This window comes from Vulpes lagopus, chromosome 8 (genome assembly GCF_018345385.1).
Source record: "Vulpes lagopus strain Blue_001 chromosome 8, ASM1834538v1, whole genome shotgun sequence".
NCBI classification, from domain to species: domain Eukaryota; kingdom Metazoa; phylum Chordata; class Mammalia; order Carnivora; family Canidae; genus Vulpes; species Vulpes lagopus.
Window position 1 is genome coordinate 105135428 of NC_054831.1, and position 23580 is coordinate 105159007.

The 23580-nt window shown below is 46.6% G+C and overlaps 1 protein-coding gene across 1 annotated transcript; it reads left to right on the forward strand.

Annotated features, from left to right (window-relative positions):
- Window positions 1-12243: 12243 nt before the first annotated feature.
- Window positions 12244-12603, forward strand: LOC121497579 (histone H2B subacrosomal variant-like). Its single transcript, XM_041767315.1, has one exon. The coding sequence runs from the start codon at window positions 12244-12246 to the stop codon at window positions 12601-12603; it is 360 nt and encodes a 119-aa protein (XP_041623249.1).
- The last annotated feature ends 10977 nt before the right edge of the window (window positions 12604-23580 follow it).

Below are 23580 nucleotides of genomic sequence, written 5' to 3' on the forward strand. Positions count from 1 at the left end.
TCTGGACCTCATTTTTTCATTGTTAAATAGGGATAATAATATCACTGTTAGGTGTTAGGATTACTATGAGGTTTTAAGAGCATGTGGTTGGAGTGTCTGACTAGCTCAGTCAGTAGAGCAGATGATTCTTGAGCTCAGGGTCATAAGTTCAAGCCCCATGTTGGTTGTAGAGATGACTTAAATGTAATTTTTAAAATCTTAAAAAATAAAAGTAAGTGAAAAGCATGTGGTGTTTGAACAATGGCAACTGTTTTTATTATAATTACTATTAGTAGTATTATTATTAAATTTTAGGAAACCTGAAATACCCAAAAGCTGGTTAGTATAGATTAAATTAATACTACTTAAAAACTATTATTAGGATCCAGCTCTCCCCTCAAGCTCTTGTGCTCTGGGAAGCATGAGATAACATTACAAGTAAGTACACGGCTTGGGCAATTTATTTAAGTCCCTTGAGCTTACTTTCTGTGTAACAGGGTATTAGTAATACCTGCCCCTTGTCCTTATGGGGTGGTTGTGGGGTCCCCTTCCAGCAATGGGCACAGAAAACCTTTTGTAAAGAGCTGTTCAAATATCACTGATGTCCAGCTGTCGTCTTTCCCACCAGCTCTGCTTTATGAAGCTCCTGGGACAGAGAAAACTCATTTTCGGGCTATTTTCAGGTCTGTAAGATGCAGCTGCTCAGAATCAATCGCTGTACAGCCAGAAGATTCTACAAGCCACCTGTTAAGGCTGCTGGATGCAGAAGCCCTGGGATAATCTTCCCCAAGCTCCTGACTTGCGTTGCTCAAGGGACCAAAGGTAAATATCTTTTTCCTACTGTTTTGCTGTATTTACTTCCTGTTGCCTGACTACTTGCCTCCAGCATCAGTAATAGCCTCCAAACCCTTGAGTATATTTCTTTTCCATCCGCTCTTTCCCTGTTAGCAACAGCATTTACGGTGCCTCTAAAGAGCCAAGTCCTGGAAATTACCGCCCAAAAAAGCACTCAAAGTAGTAGAGGGATAATTTTCTCCCTTGTGTTCTCACACACTGAACAGTGTGACTCTAGTCCTCAGAGCCCAGGAAAAACTACCTTAAACCACTGGGCAAACTTTTCTTGCTCAGGTGCATATGTGCAGAAGGGGGATAATACTGATTCTTTGAGAAGAAAGCTAAATCCAACTCAAAGGTTTAAAAAAAAAAAAGTTCAGACTTGAAATAAAATTTAAATTTAGGATTTAGAAGAAGGAAGATTTGGAAAAAAAAAATACAAGAAAGGAGAAGGTAAGACCTTAGAAATGTGAAATATGAGAGAAGGGACAATGAACCGAAAGAGATATATGTTTATGTACTAGAAGGAAACTCTGAAGATGATGGGTAGCTGTTTGGGAGCTTAAAAAATATATAGACAACCTGGAAGAATGAGGATGATAGAAATCATAGCCCGAGGTGCTGAGAATAGCAGGATTTTACAGATTTAGGGATGAGGAGGGCAGCCTCAAAAGAAATTCTTTCCAATCGTTTGTGATATTGAAGGAAACAGCAGACAGCTGTTCTCCAGGAGAGGATGGGCTTAACCTTCAATAGGAGGGATTTAGGATAGACATTAGAAAATACCCAGGTATAAGTGTTGTGAGAAAAATGTGGAAACTCCAGCTCTGAGGATGTTAGGAATTAATAAGAGTGGCCACTGTCTGTCTTGTAGTCGTGGCTTCAGGACAAAACTGAGCTTTCAAAGATCCCTCCATCCATATGCAACTATGATTCTCCATGAAGTTTTCTCCAGTCCAATTCCTTCTTTACCGTGCGTGGTAGAATATAGGAGATTCCTTCAGAAGTCTTTGCTATTTTCTGAGTGTATCTGAGTCAGCTTCTAAATCTAGTCCACCTCCCTGACCTGCATCTTGAATTTTCCTTTAAAATGTTTCCCAGGGACGCTTGGGTTGCTCAGTGGTTGAGCACCTGCCTTGGGCCCAGAGCGTGACCCCAGGGTCCCGGGATCGAGTCCTGCGTCGGGCTCCCTGCATGGAGCCTGCTGCTTCCTCTGCCTCTGCCTCTGCCTCTGCCTCTGTGTCTCTCATGAATAAATAAATAAAATCTTTAAAAAAAAAAAAAAAAGGTTCCCATGGATCTCCAAGAGCAAGAGCCCGTATTTCTCTCCATGTCCCTGGCCCACCCTGTGCCCAGCGCACAGATTATACTTGACAAAGAGCCTCAGAACAGCCTTCAACTCTGAGAAGTAAAGAAAACCACTGCAACAAAATAAAATATGGTTTGTGGAAACATCAGCAACACCAGAGAGAAATGGGTTGAGCTCCGGCCTCCGCCAGAGCAAGCTGGCTGCAGAGCCCCGACGTCCCGCTGAGGAGGGATGCCTGCAGGCCCTGAGATCGGAGAACTGACCAGGGCCCCGTTGTCTGGTTCAGGTTGAACTTTCACCCCTGAGCGGTGCAACCCACAGGAGCTACAGGGCAGGGAGACTGTGAGGGTCGGCGAGGGCCTGAGTGCAGGTCCAGCCACCCCAGTCCCCAGTCCCCAGTCCCCGGCCAGCGCTCAGCCCTGCTCTCAGCCACCCAGCCCAGGCCCCGCAGGGACCCTGTCTCTCTCCAAAGCCAGTTGCTCACGCATCATCTTCAAGGTTTTGTCTTATCTTTATAACCCCAATTCCTCTTCTTAAGATTCATATTCATTTGCTTAACATTTGTCTTTACGTTGTCTTTAAGTAAACCTCTGAATTTCGCTTATACTACTCATATGTAATGAGAAATTAGGGCTTTATATGCTGGTCACGTTTTTTTCTTTTTTAAATTAAATCCGTAATTTTAAAAATTAAAAATATATATGAATGTGCTCCCCAGGATTTCCCCCAGTAGTGGAAATTCTACCCAGGGTTAAAATTCAAGCTATAGCCTAGCTACTCTTCATTTTTTTCCTCCACCAAGATGTCCATGGGTGCTATTCACAAGGACACCATCCTCCTGCATGAGCACCTGAACTTCTAACAGAAAATCTGGAGCAACACTGTATTATTTTCTCATTCAAGGTGGTATATGAGAACACAAGTGAATGATCACAATTATAGGGATAACCATGAAATCACTAATACTTTCCTCATAGAGCTGTTGAGGGGCTAAAACGGAACAATGAGCATTTAGCGTGGTGCTTGGCACACAGTCGGTACTCAATAATTTGTTCCTGTTTTGTTAACATAAATTATTCATCAATTTTGGTGATTTCTCCTCCTTTTTCATAAAAGAAGAGTGACATGACCTCACTACTCATGGTCACTGTGTCTGAGGACCCTGGCCACCACTCACACCAGTGGGAGCTGCTCCAAGAAGATGGTGGATGCTCCGCACAGAGCACTTTCTCCCAGTCTCCAGGAAATTATTTTTCTATTAATTCATGGGTACTATGAGTCCATATCTATTTTCTGTTTATATTACGGCTGAGAAAACTTAGGTCCTTATAGAATCTTTTCCATTTAGAACTTTATCTTATTTCTCCATGTAGCATTACTCTGGCTCTGACATGCTCCTGGTTTCTAAAGAAACCCACAACCACATTATGAAGAAAAATGTGAACTTCTGTTGGAGATTTACATGGGATAAAATAGTTACCTACGTTTCTATGAACACTTATATGAAATACGGAAAGATAAACCCCAAAACTTTTATTGTAAATGAAGTCGCTAGGAGACACAAGCAAACCGTGACCAGGTATAAAATAGTCATTGTATTCCAAAGGATATCCATCTATTCTTTTGTTTATTCATTCTATTCAATACATATTTTTGGACCAGTATTTATTTATTTATTCATTCTATTTAAAATACTTTTTTCAGACCACTGTGATAAGAGATTCTTTTTGATCAAGTCACATACAGTTCAGTAAAGAAGACAATACATGTGTAATATTTTTTTTAAGATTTTATTTTTTTTATTCATGAGAGACCCAGAGAGAGGCAGAGACCCAGGCAGAGGGAGAAGCAGGCTCCATGCAGGGAGCCTGATGCGGGACTCGATCCCAGGACCCCAGGGTCACGCCTTGGGCCAAAGGCAGACGCTCAACTGCTGAGCCCCAGGGGTCCCAATACATGTGTAATATTAAGCAACATTAGGTAAATATCGTACCATTTAGCTTCTAACCTTCCATCGTGGGGGTACCCTGCGTTTGTGTACCCCCTTGGAATTTTTACTGACTACTCTATAGCACACACGGTTAAGTCATAGTGAGCCACTTAAATTTTGTCTTGGCATAAGGCATCTTCCGACATAAAGTCAACACAACTCATCTGAGATTTTTTTTGATTGCTAAATACCAAAAAGAAAAATATTAAAGAAAACAATACAACAGGAGCACTTGGGTGGCTCAGTTGGTTGGGCGGCTGACTCTTGATTTCTACGCAGGTCATGATCTCAGAGTCATGAGATTGGGCTCCACTCTCAGTAGGGAGTCCGCTTGGGATTCTCTCCCTCCTACCCCTGACCTCCCCACCCCCCAACATGCTCACTCTCTCTAGAAAATAAATACATTTTTTAAAAAGAAAATAATATTTTAAAGAAAAGAAAAAAGAATGTAATGGACACCTGTAACATTTTTTTTGCCATATTTGCAATAGATTTCTTTTTATTTTTTTAAGATTTTATTTATTTATTCATGAGAGACACAGAGACAGAGGCAGAGACACAAGCAGAGGGAGAAGCAGGCTCCATGCAGGGAGCTCCATGTGGGACTCGATCCCGGGACTCCAGGATCACTGCCCTGGGCCGAAGGGAGGTGCTAAACCACTGAGCCACCCGAGCGTCCCCTATTTCTCTTTTTAAAAACAATTAAATAAAACATTACAGATACCATGAAAGCCCCACTCTGATCCTTCTCCATCCCTCCCTTTCTCCCCACAAGAGGTAACCAGCCTACCACTGGGCAACAGGAATGCTTCCCATGTGTTTTTCATAGTCACACTGCACATGTCTAAGTCTATAAACGGTCTATGCTATTGTTTTATGCTTCACTTTTTACATAAGGGATATCATACCTTACAAATCATTTTGCAACTGGCTTTTTTCTCACCAGGATCTAAGTTTTGTGCATAGACCCCGGTTCATTTGTTACAATTGCTTCAGATTATTTCACCATATGAAAAATCATAGTTTATTCAGCCATTTCTCTACTGAGGGACAGCTTGTTCCACCTCCTTTTCTGTCCAAGCGTCACTCCAGGGGACATCCGTGCACTTGTCTCTGGACGCACATGTGCATGCATTCCTCTAGAGCAGCCCTGGATCGCGGGTGCCGAGCTGTAGGATGTAAGCATCTTTTTTATGTATTTTTTTAATTTATTTATTTATTCACGAGGGACAGAGAGAGAGAGAGAGAGGCAGAGACACAGGCAGAGGGAGAAGCAGGCTCCACGCAGGGAGCCCGATGTGGGACTCGATCCCAGGACCCTGGGGTCACGCCCTGGGCCAAGGCAGACACTCAACCGCTGAGCCCCCCGGGATCCCCGGGCTGAGCATCTTTACCGGCTGGGCCGTGGCCAGAGTTGCCGCCAGGTGACCTACCACCTGACACTCTGCTCACGGTGTGACTGCCAGTAACTGTCAGCTGCTCCCTCCGTCTCCCGGGTCCACCGTTAGCTCGGGAATTCACTGCTGTGCGTCGGTGCGGTGAAGTACACTCTGTGGCTTTAGTTTGCCCCCCTGCTTCCTCCTGCACGTCCCTTGTGGAGCAGGCCCAGCTGGCAGCTATGAGGCAGGAGGCCCCCCTGTCCCCCGCAAGGTGTGGGGATGTCGCAGCAGGTGCGGTGGGACCCGCAGCAGGTGGCGCAGCAGCAGTGCCCCAGGGCGCCCGCACCCCGATGGGAGGTTCAGGTCCCATTGCGCTGCCACCTGCTCTGCAGTCTGAGGCAAATCACCTCTGTGCCCCCCCGCACCCCCCAAAAGAGCGGCTGCTGTGGGCAGGACCCGTGTCACCTGGTTGCTGCGCGACCCCACCGGGTTGACGCCGGGAAGTGCTTGGACAGCGTCTACACCCCGAGTCCGCGCTCGGTATAGGTCAGCATCAAACCAGAGGCGTCCTGTGCCTCTCGGCCGGGCCCCAAATCCATCGTGGGATCTGGCCCATTCTCTCGAAGACAGTTCCTCCCCCCACAGCCCCCCTGCCCGGGTCAGACCTGTCGTGGGTCACTTGGGGGCCACTGGGCAATGACAGTGCCCCCCTGTTCTAATCCCTCTTGGGCCAGCCCGAGACCACCTCTCTCCAGTGTCACTTGGAGCCCATTAGTCCATGCTTCGAGTTCTCGTGACTCTCGAGTAGAGTAACTCCCCGCAGGCTACGTGGCCACCCAGCCACTCCCTGCCCCCGGGGATACAACCCTCCAGCGGAGCTGTGGATCCGCCGGTGCTGCCGCTCACCCCCTTTCTCCTGCATGGAACAGCCCCCCCGCCCCGGGCCCACTAACGAGGGACCGGGTGCCTGGGTGTCTAACCGGCCTCCACTAACCTCCTGGCCCCCAGCCTCCTGGCCAGGGGCCCGCGAGCAGCTGTTAGCCCCACCCCGTGTTTGGCAAGCTCTCCCCCTTATTACCCAACGTTAGAGGAAGACCCGTTTTATGATGCTCATCTATTGATTCGGGCGGCGTTTCATTACTGTTGGGCGAAGCGGTCCTACCACAGGGCCTACCATAGTGTGTGAACCAGAACTCAAGACAGAAGTAACATTTTTCTTATGCCTGTTGTCCCAACACACGTTCTGTGTTGTCGTTGTTGACAACATCAGATCACGGGGAACTTCCTCGGGGGCTGACCACCTGCTCTTCACTCCCAAGCTAATTCCTTTAGGTTCTTACTCTGCACAAAACTAATCTCATTACTCCTTTTGGGGTCACCTGAGAACAATGACCCAGCTTTGGGATTAGCCAAAGCAGGATGCAGGCGACTCCACTACCGAAGGCCAGGCCTCCGCCCCGGAGAGCTTAGCAGGGTCGGCCTCAGGAACCCAGCAAGAAAGCTAGGATAAAGTCGAAGAGAAACAGCCCAGGCCAGAGCTAGAGCGTTGCCAACATGGCAGCCAAGGGGAGCGTGGGAAGCGTGCTTTACCCACCCACCCCCAGACCCGGAACCATGAGGCGGGTAAGACACCAAAGCACAGTGGGCCCAGCCTCGTTCCCCCGTCTCCTCCATACCCCCCGTCTGCTCCTTGGAAGCACTGAAAAAGCTTTTTAGCAAAGTTAGCCTCAGTTTAAATGCATAGAAACACGTTTACACCAAAGTCTGCATCTCTTCATGTCCTTGAACCTGGGGTCCCCTTGGCCAGAGAGCACGGCCCACCCTCTCTCTGCCACTCCCCCTGCTACTCACCTGTCCCCCTCCAGCCTCTTCCTCCCACCTGCTCCACCTTTCCTTCCAGTTGGTATACGGTTGTTAGGTTCCGGCTACAACACAGCGACCTGGCAATTCTCTGCATTATCAAATACTCGCCACAGCACATGTCACCACACCATGTGTGTCCACACAACGTTATCACGATGCTGTGTCCCCCGTGCCTCTCCATGGATGGAACCGGAGTTTCGTATCTCTGAGCCGCCCTCATCCACTTGACGCCTCTCCCACCCGCTTCCCTTCTGGGAACCACCAGTCCTCTGTATTTACGAGCCTGTTTCTGTTTTGTGTTTGTTCATTCGTTTTGTTTTCTACATTCCACATATAAGCGAAACCATATATTTGTCTTTCTCTGACTTAGTTCACTTATCATAATATACTCTAGTCCATCCATGTTGTTGCAAATGGCAAGATCTCATTTTCTATGGCTGAATAATATCCCATATATCTGTGTCGGGGTGTGTGAGAGAGAGATATGTATATATCCCACATATATAATATCTCATGTCTCTCTCTCACATCTTCTTTATCCACTCATCTATCACTGGACACTTGAGTTCCTTCCATAACTCGGCTATTATAAACAATGTTGTGCTTGAAAATAGGGATTTCAATATCCTTTTGAATTAGTATTTTTGTTTTCCCCAGGTAAATACCTAGAAGTACCATGGATCATGTGGTACTTTTTAGTTTTCTGAGGAAACTCCATACTGTACTCTACTGTGGCTGTAGAATTCCCACAAACAGTGCACAAGGATTGACCCTTCTCCTCATCCTCCCCCACACTTGTTATTCCTTATCTTTTTTGATACTGACAGGTGGGAGGTATCACCTCATTTTGGTTTTGATTTGCATTTCCCTGGTCATCATTGATGATGAGCATCTTTGCATGTGTCTGCTGGCCATCTGGATATCTTCTTTGGAAAAATGTCTTTCCAGGTCCTCTACCCATTTTTTATTGTGATTGTTTCAGGGGTAGGGGGGTGTTGAATTGTATGAGTTTCAACCCTGGCCATACGTTAAAAGAACTTAAAAAAAAAATGTCTGAGCTTCACCCCTGTAGAAGCTGCTTCATTTGGACTGGGGTCTAGACCTGGAATGTTTGGCTCGTTGGTTATAATCTCCCCAGGTGACTTCAGTGTGCATCCAAGCTTGAAAACAACGGCCTTACCTGAAACCTGGTTCTCCCCTGACCAACAAGTTTCCTTTGCCTCTTGCTGGAGAATACACATTCTCCCATGCCTGAAAACCACCAGCCAAGCCAAGCCAATCAAGCTCAGGCTCTTCGAGACCATAGTCTCCCATTCTCATGCAAGAACAAAGCAAAACCAAAAAAATCATATCTTTACTCACCCAGGCATCCCGACAGTATTTTTAATATATTTCTCATGGGGATTCCTGGGGGGCTCAGCAGTTGAGCGTCTGCCTTTGGCTCCAGGTGTGACCCCGGGGTCCTGGGATTGAGTCCCACATTGGGCTCCCCACAGGGAGTCTGCTTCTCCCTCTGCCTGGGTCTCTGACTCTCTCTCTGTGACTCTCAGGAAGGAAGAAATAAAATCTTTAAAAACATATGTTTGGTCCATCTCCTAAGGGCAGTATTATTCGTCTCTAATATCTGTACGGTCAGTGACCCAGAGCTTCCCTGACAATGTCATCCTGTTGATGGTGGCCCTCAAAGTCGTGCATTTCCCAGATTCCTTACCTAGCAACATGGGATGTGCAGATGAAACTAAGGATATTGAGATGTGGAGAAGAGCCTGGATTATCCAGGTGGACCCAACGTAATCACAATCCCACATATAAGTGGAGAGGGAGGCAGGACTCTGTGTCAGTGATACACCATGAGTTAACTTGATCATCTATTGCTGGCTTCCAAGGTAGAGAAGAAGCCAAGAAACACAGGTAGCCTCGAGGAGATGAAAGAGGTAAGGAAACAGATTTTCCCCTAGAGCCTTCAGAAGGAATCCAGCCCTGCTGACTCTCGATGTTAGCCCAGTGAAACCCACTCAGACTGATTCCACCACTAGAATTGTAAGGTCATTTGTGTTGTTTGAAGCCATTCAATTTATGGTGATTTGTTACAGCCACAGCAGAAAACTAACACAGTGGCGGTAAAAATGTTCCCAGAGTACACTCACACCTGCCAGGGCGTGTTTTTGGCTTCGAGTTAGTGTCACCTCTGCTACAGCTCCTGTGGAATAATCACTGAGAGTCTTGGTGATGACCTTGAGTCATGACTAGGCCTTCAGCCATAAAGGGAAGAATAAGCAATTGTAACACAGTATACGTACTTGCAGACCTACCAGGAGTGTGTGTGTTTGTTCATGGGAGACACACAACCCATGCCCCAGATGGACAATGTGATCAAGCGCAAAACAAGAGCTGGGAAAAATTCATGAAATGGTTGTTAACTTTTTTTTTTAAGATTTATTTATGATAGACAGAGAGAGAGAGAGAGAAGCAGAGACACAGGAGGAGGGAGAAGCAGGCTCCATGCAAGGAGCCCGACGCAGGACTCGATCCTGGGACTCCAGGATCATGCCCTGGGCCAAAGGCAGGCGCTGAGCCACCCAGAGATCCCCAGTTGTTAACTTTCAATTCCAGCTACACTAGAGCAGGTCAGAAACCACAGACCTCAGGCCTCTGGCACATCGGTCCTCACTCCTTTCACTCTCCTGTGTCCCCTGCTAAGGACATCAGGCTTTGTTCTAAGGCAACGACCTTGAGGGGCAGGGCAGAGGAGAAGAGAGGACAGATGGAGGACTTCCCAGTGCTCATTCCCAGGGTAGATGGATGCAAAATAATCAGATTTGCTCCATTGTCCAAACTGATAATCCAACAGGCATCTCCTGAAGGTCATTATGCTAAACAGTGTCTGTCCCTTGTTCCAGACTGTCTGGAGGAGGAGGGAGGGGGAAGGAAGAGAAAAACCCACATATCAGCGGTGAGCTCATACATATTTTAGAATGAATCATTAAATTTTAAAAGGGGAATTTGGGTTAACCCAAAAGTAGCCAGAAATTTTGTAGAATCAGTATTCCTCATTTTCCCAACTTCCTGACCATCAGTATCTTAGCATACAGCTTATTTTGTCTTGAAAGCCTTTTGCTTTTAGCTTCTGTAATGTATCATCACACCCTCCCCCATGCAGTCTCAACCGATCGAGAGTCATAGGGATTAGAAAGACAAGGATCGAAATGTCGGCTTTATGACCGCTGAGCTTTTGGAGGAGAGCCCTACGTGTGGGGCAACAACAGGCTTTCTTTTAGAGCACCTCTGAGGTAAGCAAAATGACCTCCTCCATTAAGGCCGGCTAGTGAGGGTGGCCCGACCCCAGGAGCAGAGCTGCCCATGGCCAAGGTCCCAACAAGAGTCCAGAAGGGGCTGCCACAGGCTTACCTACCTTCTCCCTACCTCAGCGACCCCAGGGAGGGTTGTCCCAGGAGCACAGGCCAAAAACACTACACTCCTCAGCTTGGGTACGTGAAGAACAGGGAGTGAACATTCTCCACCTGATAGCTTCTGCTAAATGATCACAAATAAAACTATGCTGTAATTAAGCTAACGAAGTAATTATATCTGGAGAAATCCTGAAAGCAAAATTAGCAAGGGCTGACTGAAGATCCATCACCACAAAGCGTGCTTAGAAGCAGCAGCCTCCAACTCAGGATGACGCAGAGTTTGAGGCGTGTGGCTAGGAATAAATAAAGTCCGGACATTCACCAATGATGCCTGTGCTCTTTAGAAATCAGAACCTGTTCAAAGTTTTCCCTGTAATAGCATTTTTCCTACTCACTTTATTTCAGATCTACTTTCTGGAGTGACGGAAAAGGGAGAGGAATTACATGTAGCGTTCCAGAAATGACACACAGCCCGGCCTATCTTATCTGTGAAGCTGCCTGCAGGGAAGAATTTTTCCCCGTAGCATTCATAGCTGTGGCAGTTGTGCACTATTGAAATACCTGGGAATTGGGATTTTTCTAGTTACTCCTGTTTATTTTTATTTTTATCCAGGGACAGAATTTGATTAAGAAGATAATGGAGTTAATTTTTTGTTTTTTTGGTTTTTTTTCAGCATGAATATCAACACATGAGCAAGAGTGACCCCACGTTTCTGGTTAATAGTGACAGATGAGCTATGGTATCAGGTAAAAAGCAAACCATGTAATGAAATTCGTGAAATTTTCAAGTATGGTATTAATATCATCATAAAAACTTAATGCACATGACTCACATATATTAATTTAGACAGCAAAGTTGGACAGTTTTTGTTTTACTCTCCTTTTGTACATAGTTGCTTATATGGAGTTGGGGGTTCAGATTTATTTTAAATAGGATTCATTTCTAAATTAATTTGTAAAAGCCGATGAGCTATATTTACTTGTATTATAAAACAATCACTGCAAGTTTTTTAATGGCTTATTGCTCCTAAGCTTATAAAATGACTTCATGAAAACTTTTAGAGACAGAGGTTCCCCCATAAAAGGCTCATGGTACTTTTTCCTTTGTGTTCCCACCACCAACTCGCCAATTTGATGAGATCTGTCCAATTCTGAAAATATCGTATGTTATGCTTGCAAAAACTGCCAAGAGATAGAGTAGGAGAAATGAGCACTCTCTTCTGCCCTGAAGCCAACTCGATCCTTCTACAACACTCTATCCTCTTAGGAAAGCTTTAGGTTGGCCAAGAACCAGATTTTCCCTTGACAACAAATGAGTGCTGTTGCTAGGTGATTGTGACATAGGAAGGGTAACCTCCAATCAAAGAGAAGCCCCAAAAGGCTGATTGTGGCATGCCAATATAAATATGAGAGCTCCCCGCCACCACTGTTAGGCCCTCTCCTCTCCACTCGTAACTGCCGAGGGGAACAACATCTGCAATGGCCAGATCCATCACCAGAAAAACCAGAGGACATCAAAGCCCAATCTCCAGAAAGAAATCACATTCCAGCACCGATTTTGGCCATAGAAATTATTCACTCTACGTAAACAGGGTCCTAAAGGAAGTGGTTCCCCAGAGGGGCATATCATCTCGCACCTTGGACATCATGAACACCCTGATCAATGACATCTTTGAGCTCATTTCTATGGAAGCCTGCAGCCTGATGTGCTTCAGAAATCGCTGTACCCTCACCCCCGAAGATCTCCAGAAGGCAGTGTACTTGGTGTTGCCCACGAAACTAGCTAAGTATGCGGTGGCTTTTGGAAGTGAAGCTGTCCAAAGATATGTCCACTCCTAAACTCCATATACCAGCTTAATTAAATCTTGGGGAAAGTAAATCGAACTTACTACCCAAATAATCACTCCAGTCCAGAATTCATTCTTCTTTTTTTTATATCACAGCGGTATTTCCTGGTATAACCCCCCCTACCTGTCCCCCACCCTTGTCTCTAGAGAAGAATTATTCTCTTATGATTTTACCTTGTAACGATTTGACTAGTTAGGTTTTCCTGACACCTGCTCCCTGCCCAAGTTCTACCCAGAACACTTGTTTTTCCTGGGAGTGTGTAAATCTCATATAAATTCAGTGCTTGTTGTATTGGTATCGTTAACCATGTACAGGATGGCTCAAGCTGGTTATTCCAACCCCCGGGTCACACTGACTTTGAATTTATGGGTTTATGAAGACATTTTAATCAGGAGTATGCCGGCACTGAAGATTTTTTATCAACAAACTGTTTTCTAAAGCAAACTATATTCGACCAATTCAGTTCCTTGACGAATCTCTCTACAGTGTGTCAGTGATTTCCTTCGTTTTGTTTCTTAGTTCCTGATTTTCAACAAGTTCTGTCCATATCCATGTACATTTTATCTTTACATTTATTTTTTTAAGATTTTATTTATTTATTCATGAGAGACAGAGAGAGAGGCAGAGACACAGGCAGAGAGAGAAGCAGGCTCCCTGTGGGGAGCCTGATGTGGGACTCGATCCTAGGACCCCAGGATCATGACCTGAGCCAAAGGCAGATGCTCAACCACTGAGCCACCCAGGGGCCCCTTATCTTTACATTTAAAACTGATCTTCACATTTGTTCACACCTTCACATTTGTTGCTCTCCACTTGTAGCATAATAAGACCAATACCCAGGACCCTACTACTCAATTGATAAACCTTTTTTTTTTTTCCCACAAATGTCACTGTTTTGTCTACAAAATACTGGAGGTGTTTCCAAGTCCCGTTTCCCTATCCACTGTCTTAAGTTTCATTTCTTTCCCATTCCCTTGCTTCTCTGTGTATTTTTTTGCAAATATCTCTACATAGCAAGTTGAATTTTGCTTATTTTGTAACATGAGGGTATGCGATTGGTGCTCTTCTGTGCCTGCCTCTTTCTCTTAAAGTTGTTATACCTGTTGAGATATATATATATATAGCTCTGGTTCATTCTTTTCACTCCTAGGCTGTATAATATTCCTTAGTGTGAATATACCAGAGTTTGTTTTTCCATCCTCTCTGGATGGACATGTTTTTGTTTGTTTTCAATTTTTCCTATTACAAACAATGAATTCCAACAACAGCTAAGACTAGCAGAGCATTTGCTATACTTATGCCCAGTATTTCACATAAATTAACTTGCTGAATCCCTACAACCTTGTGATAATTAAATAATTATCCCCTCCTACAGATGAGGACAATGAGGCACAGAGAACTAAGCTCTCCGTCTGTGGTCACACACCTGTGTAAGTGGCAGAGCTGAGATCTGACCAGGTCCATAGCACCCGCCGGGGCACAGCTGTGAGCATTCTTCTACGTGTAGCTTCCGGTACAAACACACAAGAATTTCTCTAGATAAAATAGCGCACCATGGAATTGCCGGGTCATTGATGTGCTCGTATTCAACTTTGTAGATTTTACCAGACTGTCTTCCAAAGTGTTTGTACCAATTTACATTTGCAGTGAGAGCAATGTAGATTCTTTTGGTTACGAGGAACATATCACTTGCAGTTCTTCGAGAAAAGAGGGTTCCTTGTATGTAAATACTAGGATAGGAACCGAGATTATTCTAGGTGTCTCGCTCTTAGGACCCACTGTGTTTCTCCTCAGTTGCTCCCTTCTAAATGCTTCCTTCTCAGAGTTGCCAACAGGAATCCAATGCCAACATCGGATCCCACCTAAATGAGTGCCACAGTAAGATTTTACCACAGCAGAAAATGGTTTAAACATTTTTAAGTGAGTATTTCATACACATGCATTTATATGATCAGGCTCAAAATTAGCTTATTTGATTTGAGCCCACACAGAGGTTGCCAGCCGTGCCAAAGATTGGTTGACCGTGATTACATACTTGCCCACAACTGCCCCCCTGCTGGGGGTTGGCCCCAGAAGGACCTCAAAGGTCTACTAAGGTTCAGGAAACTACAGCCACTGGGCCAAGTCTAGAAACAGCTCTTTTTTGTATGGCCCCACAAGCTAAGAAGGTTTTTAAATTTTTATGGGGATATTTGAAGAAAAATAATTATTCAACAATGTGACCCCACAAAGCCTAAAATATTTATTGTCTGACTCTTAACAGAAAAAGTCTCCACCTGTGGTCTATACAGTGCTGCTGCTTTTGCAGAGATTGTGATGAGGCAGGTTTTCTAAGGCTTTTCTTGGGACACGCATGTTGGTATAAAAAGCTTACCGATGTGAAAAGTTCATCGTTGGCTCTGCAAATCCTTGCAATAAGGGCAGTACCTACAAATGGTTCTCAACAATTGGGGCAATGGAATAACCATTCACAAAAACAGTCTTATTATAAATTGAGGTGTTAAAGACGGGTTAAGGGAAGTGGAATGTTCTTTACACGTTATTCTATTTCTGTATATGTTTTTGAAATATTTTAATAGCATTTCAAAATAGGGGGCACCTCAGTGGCTCACTGGTTGAGCGTCTGCCTTCGGCCCAGGGCGTGACCCCCGGGGTCCCAGGATCAAGTTCCGCATCGGGCATGGAGCCTGCTCCTCCCTCTGCCTGGGTCTCTGCCTCTCTCTGTGTGTCTCCCATGAATAAATAACATCTTTAAAAAAAAAAAAAAAAGAATTTCTTTCAAAATAGGATCAAGATTCTTGGCCAAAACCCTCTGGCAATGGATTCAAGTCTGATTCTATAAGTGCATGTGTGTAAAACTACCCACATTTTCAAAGAATTTTAACCTTTTTTTATTGTGGTCCAAGATAAATAACATAAACCCTGCTATTTTAGCCACTTTAAAGTGCCCAGGCACAGTAAGAGCATTCACCCTGTAACGTGGCCAGCGCCACCAAGCATCTCTAGTACTTTTTCATCTTCCCAAACTTCACCCCACACGCTCCCAGCCCCTTACAAGTACCATCTGCCCTCTCCAGGAATCTGCTGACTCCAGGGACTCGGTATAAGGGGAGCACATGGGCATTTGTCCTTTTGTGACCGGTGTCTCACTTGCACATCTTCGAGGTTCATCCATTGTAACACGCGTCAGAATTGTCTTTCTTTTAAGAGCAAATACTATTCCAGTGTGTGTGTTTATCAGATTCCATTTATCCATTCATCCATTCATGGTCACTTGGGTTGCTTCTACCTTTTAGCTACTGAAAATACCACCACTCTGAACAGGGGTGTACCAGCATCTCTTGGAGTCCCTGCTTTCAGTTCTTTCAGGTATATACCCAGGTGGGAAATTGCTGGATCATGTGCTAATTCTATTTTTACTTTTTTGAGAAACCACCGTGTCATTTTCCCAGAGTCTCACCAGCAATGCACAAGAGCTCCAAAGTCTCCACATCCTCACCAACACTTGCTAGTTTCGGTCTTCTGTTTTATATATTGTATATTCGAGTCGTCCTAATGGAGAGAAAGTGGTTTTGATTTGCATTTCCCTAATGATGAATGATGTTGAACATCTTTTCGCATGCTCACTGGCCATTTGTACTTTATCTTTTTCTTTTTTTAGAGTTTTATTTATTTGAGAGAGACACAGGACAAGCAGGGTGGAGGCTGAGGGAGAGCGAGAAGCAGACTCCCCACTGAGCCAGGAGCCTGATGACATGGGGCTCGATCCCAGGCTCCAGGATCATGACCCGACCCAAAAGCAGACACTTAACCAACCAAGCTACTCAGTTGCCCTGTACTTTTCTTTAAATGAATGTCTTTTGCTCATTTTTAAATTGGCTTTTGTTATTGCTGAGTTGAAGGAGTTCTTTTTATATTCTATATTAATTTCTTCCTCGATATAAGATTTATAAATAATTTTCTCCCGTTCCATGGGTTGTCTCTTCAGCCTGTTGATAGTATCCTTTGATACACAGAAGTTCTTAATTTTTATAAAATCCAATTTGTCTACTTTTTCATTTTGTGTCCTATGCCAATTAATATTTTTATTGCTCCTTTATGAGCAATTATTTGCAACATTAATATATTTTTTTAATTTGGGAATCAATTCCCAAAGACAACATAGCTTCTAAAATTTGCAAATAGTCTCACACTAGCCAACACATTATCAAAATATCTCAGTGCATAATTTTGACATCAGTAGGGCCATGTAACCATTTTTTCAGTCTTGGATCCTAGTTACCCTGAGACAGTTAAATGACAGGAAGACAAAAAAATAGTACACACTGCTCGTAGTCGTCTCAAATGTATTTACTCCTTCTTCTCAGAAATAGGACCCCAATTTTTAGCTGAGCTCATGGCCACCCAGGTCAAAGGCTCTCTTCCAACCCTTCCCTTGACTAGTTGTTCCACGTGGCCAAGGGCCAATGAATGGGAAGGTGTTTACAACTTCTGAAAAGTTTCCTTAAATACCAGCAAAGTGCGCTTTTCCTTTTTCCTTTCTTACTGACTGGACTGAGGATGTGAAAGCTGGGGCTGGAGCTGGAGCAGCCACCTTCACCCAGGAGTTTAAACCTGTCCACCGAGGCTGATAGAGCAGCAAAGTCAAAGGGCTCTGGTCTCCGATGACTAAACTGCCATGCGGCCCAGGACTGCCGACGTGTATGTGAGAGGGAAATAAATTTCTGACTTGTTTCAGCCAGTATTATTTTGAGTTTCTCTCATTCATAGTCAAACCTAATTCTAATGTAGCCTTACAGAAGATTACTGATAGCTAAACAATGTGGTTAGTCTCAAAAATGATTGCACACTTATTAAATAAAAACATAATAATCTATAAATAGAGGATGATGAACGTCCTGTGTATTTACCAGGAGATACTTTTGTGAAATGAAATCTCGTACTACTTAGCAGCCCTTTCTCAGAGATGCATAATGCAGGAGCTTGCCTGTTGTTAGTCTACCGGACACACGACGGCTCTGGAGACACTACTTAAAATACAGAAATAGTAAGAGATTCAAAGAAGATAGGAGAGAGAACCTCCAACTAAGCCAACGTGACCAACATGCCAATTCTATGGTAATTGGAAGCTAGTGATACACGGTATCATAAACGAGGTCCTGCACCACTGAGAATGAATAGGGCCGATTTCGTAATACAAATGATCCCAAGTTAAAAAAAAAAAAAATCTAACAAATTTAGATTCTCTTTCTAGATTATCCTTAGATACCCTTGTCCTTAGGTGAGATATCTAAACTTATTTCTAAGTTTAGAAACCTTGTTTTGGAATTGACTAATGTAACCTCACATAAACCTACGTTAAGGTCTTGGTGTGCACCCTGGAGCTTGTTCCTCTACGGACTAAGTATGTTGGGAGCTGCTGGAGAACAGAAAAGTATCCCATTAAGTGTGATACCTTGCACGTGGCGTTTATAGGTCACAGAAACGCTGCCTTCGTGATAGATGCTGAGCAAAGGCAAGGTCTTGAAACGCTTAGAACCGCGTGAAGAAACGGAAAGTGGAGTAAGCTGTTGGGAGCCGCGGGGAGCCTTGAATGCCGCTGCCAGCCGGGCACTGCCCGCGCGCTCCACCCGTGCCTGCGCGACCCCGAGGCCCGGGGCGGCCACACGAGGCACTGTTCCCGGTTCACAGTCGGGCAAACCGAGGCCTCCAAGAGCAGGGAAGCCGGCCGCAGCTGGCACAGCTGGTAACGGGTTGTGCCAAGGCCGGGAGGGCGCCCAGGCCGAGCCAGGGGTCCTGCAGGGGCGACGGCCCCCCGGCCCGGGGAGGACAGCAAAGGCGGCGGGGGCGGAGGCGTGGATGCTCCGGAGCGGCTGCGGCCGCGAGCCCCGGGCGGGACCCCGAGGGCACCTTCCGCGGCAGAAGCACGTGCTGTCGCTTGGCTCCAGGAAGGTCGTCTCAGGGCGGGGACAGGTGCGCGGGCTGGCCCGGCGACCACGGGGGACGGGCGGGCCCCACCACCCCCACCCGGGGCCGCGGGCGCGCGGAGGAGCGGCGGCAGTGAGCGGGCGGCGCCGGGAGGCCGGTCCCCGCGGTGGGAGGGGCTCCCCGGGGCGGCGGCCCCACACCGGCCAAGCCAAGCCCGCGCGCACCTGCCGTGGCGGTGGCTGCGGCCGAGCGGCGTCGCGGGGCTGCCCCGGGCTGGCAGCGGTCCACCCCCCGCCGGGTGCGCGCACGTGGCTCCGCGGGGGGGTGGAGATCCCGGGGGAAGGGATCCCGGGGGTGGGGGGGTGGGGACCCCGGGGGGCGGGGACCCTGGGCGGGGGCGGTGGACCCCCGAGGAGGCGGAGATCCTGGGGATGGGAGGGCGGGGATCCCAGGGGGGCAGGGACCCCAGGGAGGGCCTGGGATCCCGGGGGAGGGGTGGGGACCCCGGGGGGCGGGGACCCTGGGCCGGGGCGGTGGAAGACCACGGGAGCGCCAGTGACAGGGTCCGGGACCCAGAGGTGGGCCCGGGCCGCCCCTCCCTCCCCTGCCCTGCGCCTGCAGGCCCGAGCCCAGGCCGCCAAGTACTCGAGCTCCCGGGCCGCTCTGGGGGCGCCCGTGAAGCCAGGCCTCTTGGGACCACCGCGGATACTGCTGCGGGGAGCTTTGGGTGACTCCCAGCTAAGATTTTATTTTATTTTTTTTAAGATTTTATTTATTCATGAGACACAGAGAGAGAGAGAGAGATGCAGAAACCCAGGCAGGGAGAAGCCCGACCTGGAGCCCGTCGTGGGACTCGATCCTGGGTCTCCAGGACCCTGCCCTGGGCTGAAGGCGGCGCTAAACCACCGAGCACCCCCGGGATCCCCCCAGCTAAGTCTTTTTTTTTTTTAATTGTTTTTTTTTTAAATTTTTATTTATTTATGATAGTCACAGAGAGAGAGAGAGGCAGAGACACAGGCAGAGGGAGAAGCAGGCTCCATGCACCGGGAGCCCGACGTGGGATTCGATCCCGGGTCTCCAGGATCGCGCCCTGGGCCAAAGGCAGGCGCCAAACCGCTGCGCCACCCAGGGATCCCCCCCCCCCCCAGCTAACTCTTTAACTGAAGAGGACTTCGGGGTTGACCCCACACCATCCGTCCCCCAACGAGCCGGGGCTCCTGCAGCCCGAGGGCGCGAGCATCACCTGCCGTCGGGTCCCGCTCTGCCGAGGCGCACGCTGGCCCCGCTCCAGGGACCGTTTCAGGACACGGTCGCCGAAGCACGTAGTCCTGGGCCCAGTCGGACGCATTTTCATCGGGGCGACAGCACAGTTAACAGCTTTCCAGAAAAATGAACAGGACCGTGTAACCTGCAGGCTGCCTCCAGGAGGGCTCCCGACTGGCCTGCTCCCGGCCCTGCGCACCGTCTGGCCCCTCCAGGGTACATGGGGGGCGGGCTGGGTCACCACACAGGACGACAGACAGCGTGTGGCTTTCAAGCCTGCCCCATTTAGGAAAAAAAAGCAATGCCACTTCTGTATTTCCTCTTGGATGACTCGTTCTGGGGAAACCAGCCACCGGGTTGTGAGGACATCAAAGCCACCCCACGGAAAGGTGCAAGAGATGAGGAACTCGGGTCTGCTGCCAGCAGCCAGCATCCGCTTGCCAGCTGCCTTGGAAGTGACTCTTCCAGCTGCAGTCTGGCCTGCCGAGGGCCGCAAGCCAGGCCAACATCTTAACCAAAAACGTCCAAGAGACTCTGGGTTACAACCACTCAACTGAGCTGCTCTGAATTCCTGATGCTCAAAAAATATTATGAAATAAAAATTAGTGGGGCACCCGGGTGGCTAGGCGGTTGGGGGCTGCTTGTGGCTCAGGCCATGACTGGGATCCTGGGACTGAGTCCTGCATCGCGCTCCCTGCAGGAGCCTGCTTCTCCCTCTGCCTGTGTCTCTGCCTCTCTCTGTGTGTCTCTCATGAATAAATAAATAAAATCTCTAAAAACAATAAAAGTACTATTGTTTCAAGTTCAGGATAATTTGTTAAGTGGCAATATTTAATGAACTCATATACTTAGTTTATATCCACATGAACAAGACCACGGACCAATGTAATCCCCCCAAAACACAGAGATCGCACCATAACAGGTTTTATCTTCTACTTCTAGTCAACGAAAGTGTATTTCTGGCACTTTTCAAATTCAATCATGTTTTTGTCCTCACTTAGAGATAATAATGTTCAGAAATATTAAAGCCTAAATCCAAAACAACCATGTAGGTAGCAAGCTAGGCTTCAGAGTCTGCTAAATTAATTTCAAAAAAGCAGGCAAAAAATTAGTCTAGACAGTCTCTATGGGTAAACAACATCATTACATTCAATTATCGGACCAGAGAGAGAAGGCAAAAAATAAAATTCTGACAGTAATTTGATTTTAGGAAAAGGGAACTATGATAAAATGCTATTGTTAAGGAAAAACCAAGTGGTATATTTTCCAAAGCAAAATGCCTAGGGCAGCATGAACACATTCAAAATCTGTTATTGAGGGCAGCCCGGGTGGCTCAGCAGTTTAGTGCCACCTCAGCCCAGGGCCAGATTCTGGAGACCCAGGATCGAGTCCCACATCAGGCTCTCTGCATGGAGCCTGCTTCTCCCTTGGCCTCTCTCTCTTTCTCTCTCCCTCTCTCAATCTCTCTCTCTCTCTCTCTCTCTCTCTCTCTCTCTCTCTCGTCGCTCATGAATAAATAAATAAAATCTCTTTTTAAAATCTTTAAAAAAAATCTTTTAAAAAACAATCTGTTATTGACATTCCAAAGAAAATGCTGGCCTCTGCATGAGGGGAGGGGCTTGAAGAGGTCTCAGAGGACTAGGAGCAACATTGTGAATAAATTCAAGCCAAAAAAAAAAAAAAAATCAAGATGTTTCAGTTGGCACAAAAAATAATAAGAAGAAGCAGAACTAGAGACAACTACTCAAGTTTGGAAGGATCTCAAAGATGAGATTGTAGGTTGTCCTCGTGCATGGCTTTGCACCGTGGCTCATGCTTTACGTATCTGTCGCTTGGCCTAAAGCACAAGCTCCTAGAACATAGGGACTCGGCATCTGTCTCAAGTCACTACCTGTAGTTAGTGTGTTAGTCTGGGTTCCCTAGAAAAGATGATTCCGAAGCAAGACTTTCTTGGCAGGTGCAATCACAGGACAGCCAGAGTGAAAGGAAAGGCAGAGGAGTCAGGAGGGTGGGAAGAAGACGTGCACTGATGCACTGACCACACTGGAGACTGGTCTGTAACAAGCAGCTGCTTGGCTGGTGTTGCCATTTGGCCCTGCGGGGCACATCTGGACAGATGCAGTGGAAAACCATGACTCAGAACAGTCTATGGTCGGGGGGAAAAATAGAGAAGGAATTTATCTGCAAGCTCTATCCTGACTTCTACTTTTCACTAATCAAAGTTCATTCCACGAATAGCTTATTTCCGTGAACACCCAGGTTGCGGCCCCTTCAGCCACCAGTAGGGAAACAACCAATCTGGAAAGGTCAGAGCGACCAGAGGTCCTGGGCATTCCTCTCAGGTCAGAGAAGTGCAGGGACCCACAGAGAGTCCTTCCCCACAGCGGCTACAGGGAAGATCCACAGCCCTGAGGCATTGGGGGTCAGGTGAGCTGCACAAATGCATACGGGATAGCCAATGTTAGCCAATGGTAGTGGATAGAAGCTTCTTGAATGCACAGCAATCACAACCACAAGAATACTAATATTTATCATTTTCTGAGTACCAGCTACTGTCTCAGAGTCTTCATTTACATTATTTCCTATAATTCTCATGATGACCTGCAAAGGCAGTGTTATTTTTTTTTCCCATTTTACAGATAAGAAAACTTCGAGGCTCAGATATTAACTAATTTGGCCAAAATTACACAGCTAGCAAGTGCACCCTTCATTCTGGACCCAGATTTCTTTCCACTGACCCAAACTCCTTGTATTGGCAAAGTACATTAAAGCTGACAAAAACAAATAAAAAAAAAAAAAAAACCTGACAAAACCATGTTTTTTTCACACACGCACTAGCTCTTTTCATCCTAATCATGACTTACTTTCTGGATAAGGAAATTGATGCTCAAGACGTTGAGTTACATTTTCCAGGTTCACACAGCTATGAACTGTCAGCGCTAGGAGTTGAAGCTTAGCTGGATTGTTGGTTTTTGGTTTTGTTTTTCAATCTCTGCCTCTCCCCAGAAACTACCAAATGCTTGGTTGAAACCCCGACTGTCTGTGTTCCACTCAGTGTTTGTTGATCTATCATCATGGACACGCTACCTAAATATTTGTTTCCACAAAATCCTGTTAAATTAAAAAAAAAATCACTTAAAGCAATTGGCTTCACAAGTTCCTACTCTGAATTGATGAGAAACCTCCATGTTCATTGAGATAAGTGGGATTTTATGTGCGGCCCTCGTGAGGATTGGAGAGAAGAGGGCGATGAGAGTGGAGGAAATGATGGGACCCATCCAGAGACGCCGAATGTGGGGGGATGGCAGCCCGGATCCCCAGAGTGGCTGCCGGCTTAGCAGGAGACCTGGGCGACTGTGGGAGGAGGGGAGATAGAACTCGGATGCTGGAGATGAACAGCGACGAAACCACACCATCCAAGCACTTGAATGGACTGAGAGGCACACGGAGAAAGTTTTCGTGAAAAGTTTGTTACTTTCTTCGAATATTTATTAGAACTGGGCTTGGCCGCATCAAACAGATCCAAACAACACTGGAAATAAGATTAAAAGTTTGCATCTCTCACACAGCAACTAGAAATTGGCCGTTCGAGGCTGGTATGGAGTCTACAAGGTGTTAGAGACCCGGTACCCTCCCCGGCAGCCGCTCGGTGACTCGAGGCTTCCGTGTGCACAGGCACCTCGTGGCCCGGGCTGGCTGCTGGGGTTCCAGCCTGACACTTCAGGCCACAGGAGGAAAGAGGGGGAAGAGAAAGGTCTCCTCCCCCCCTTCTAATGA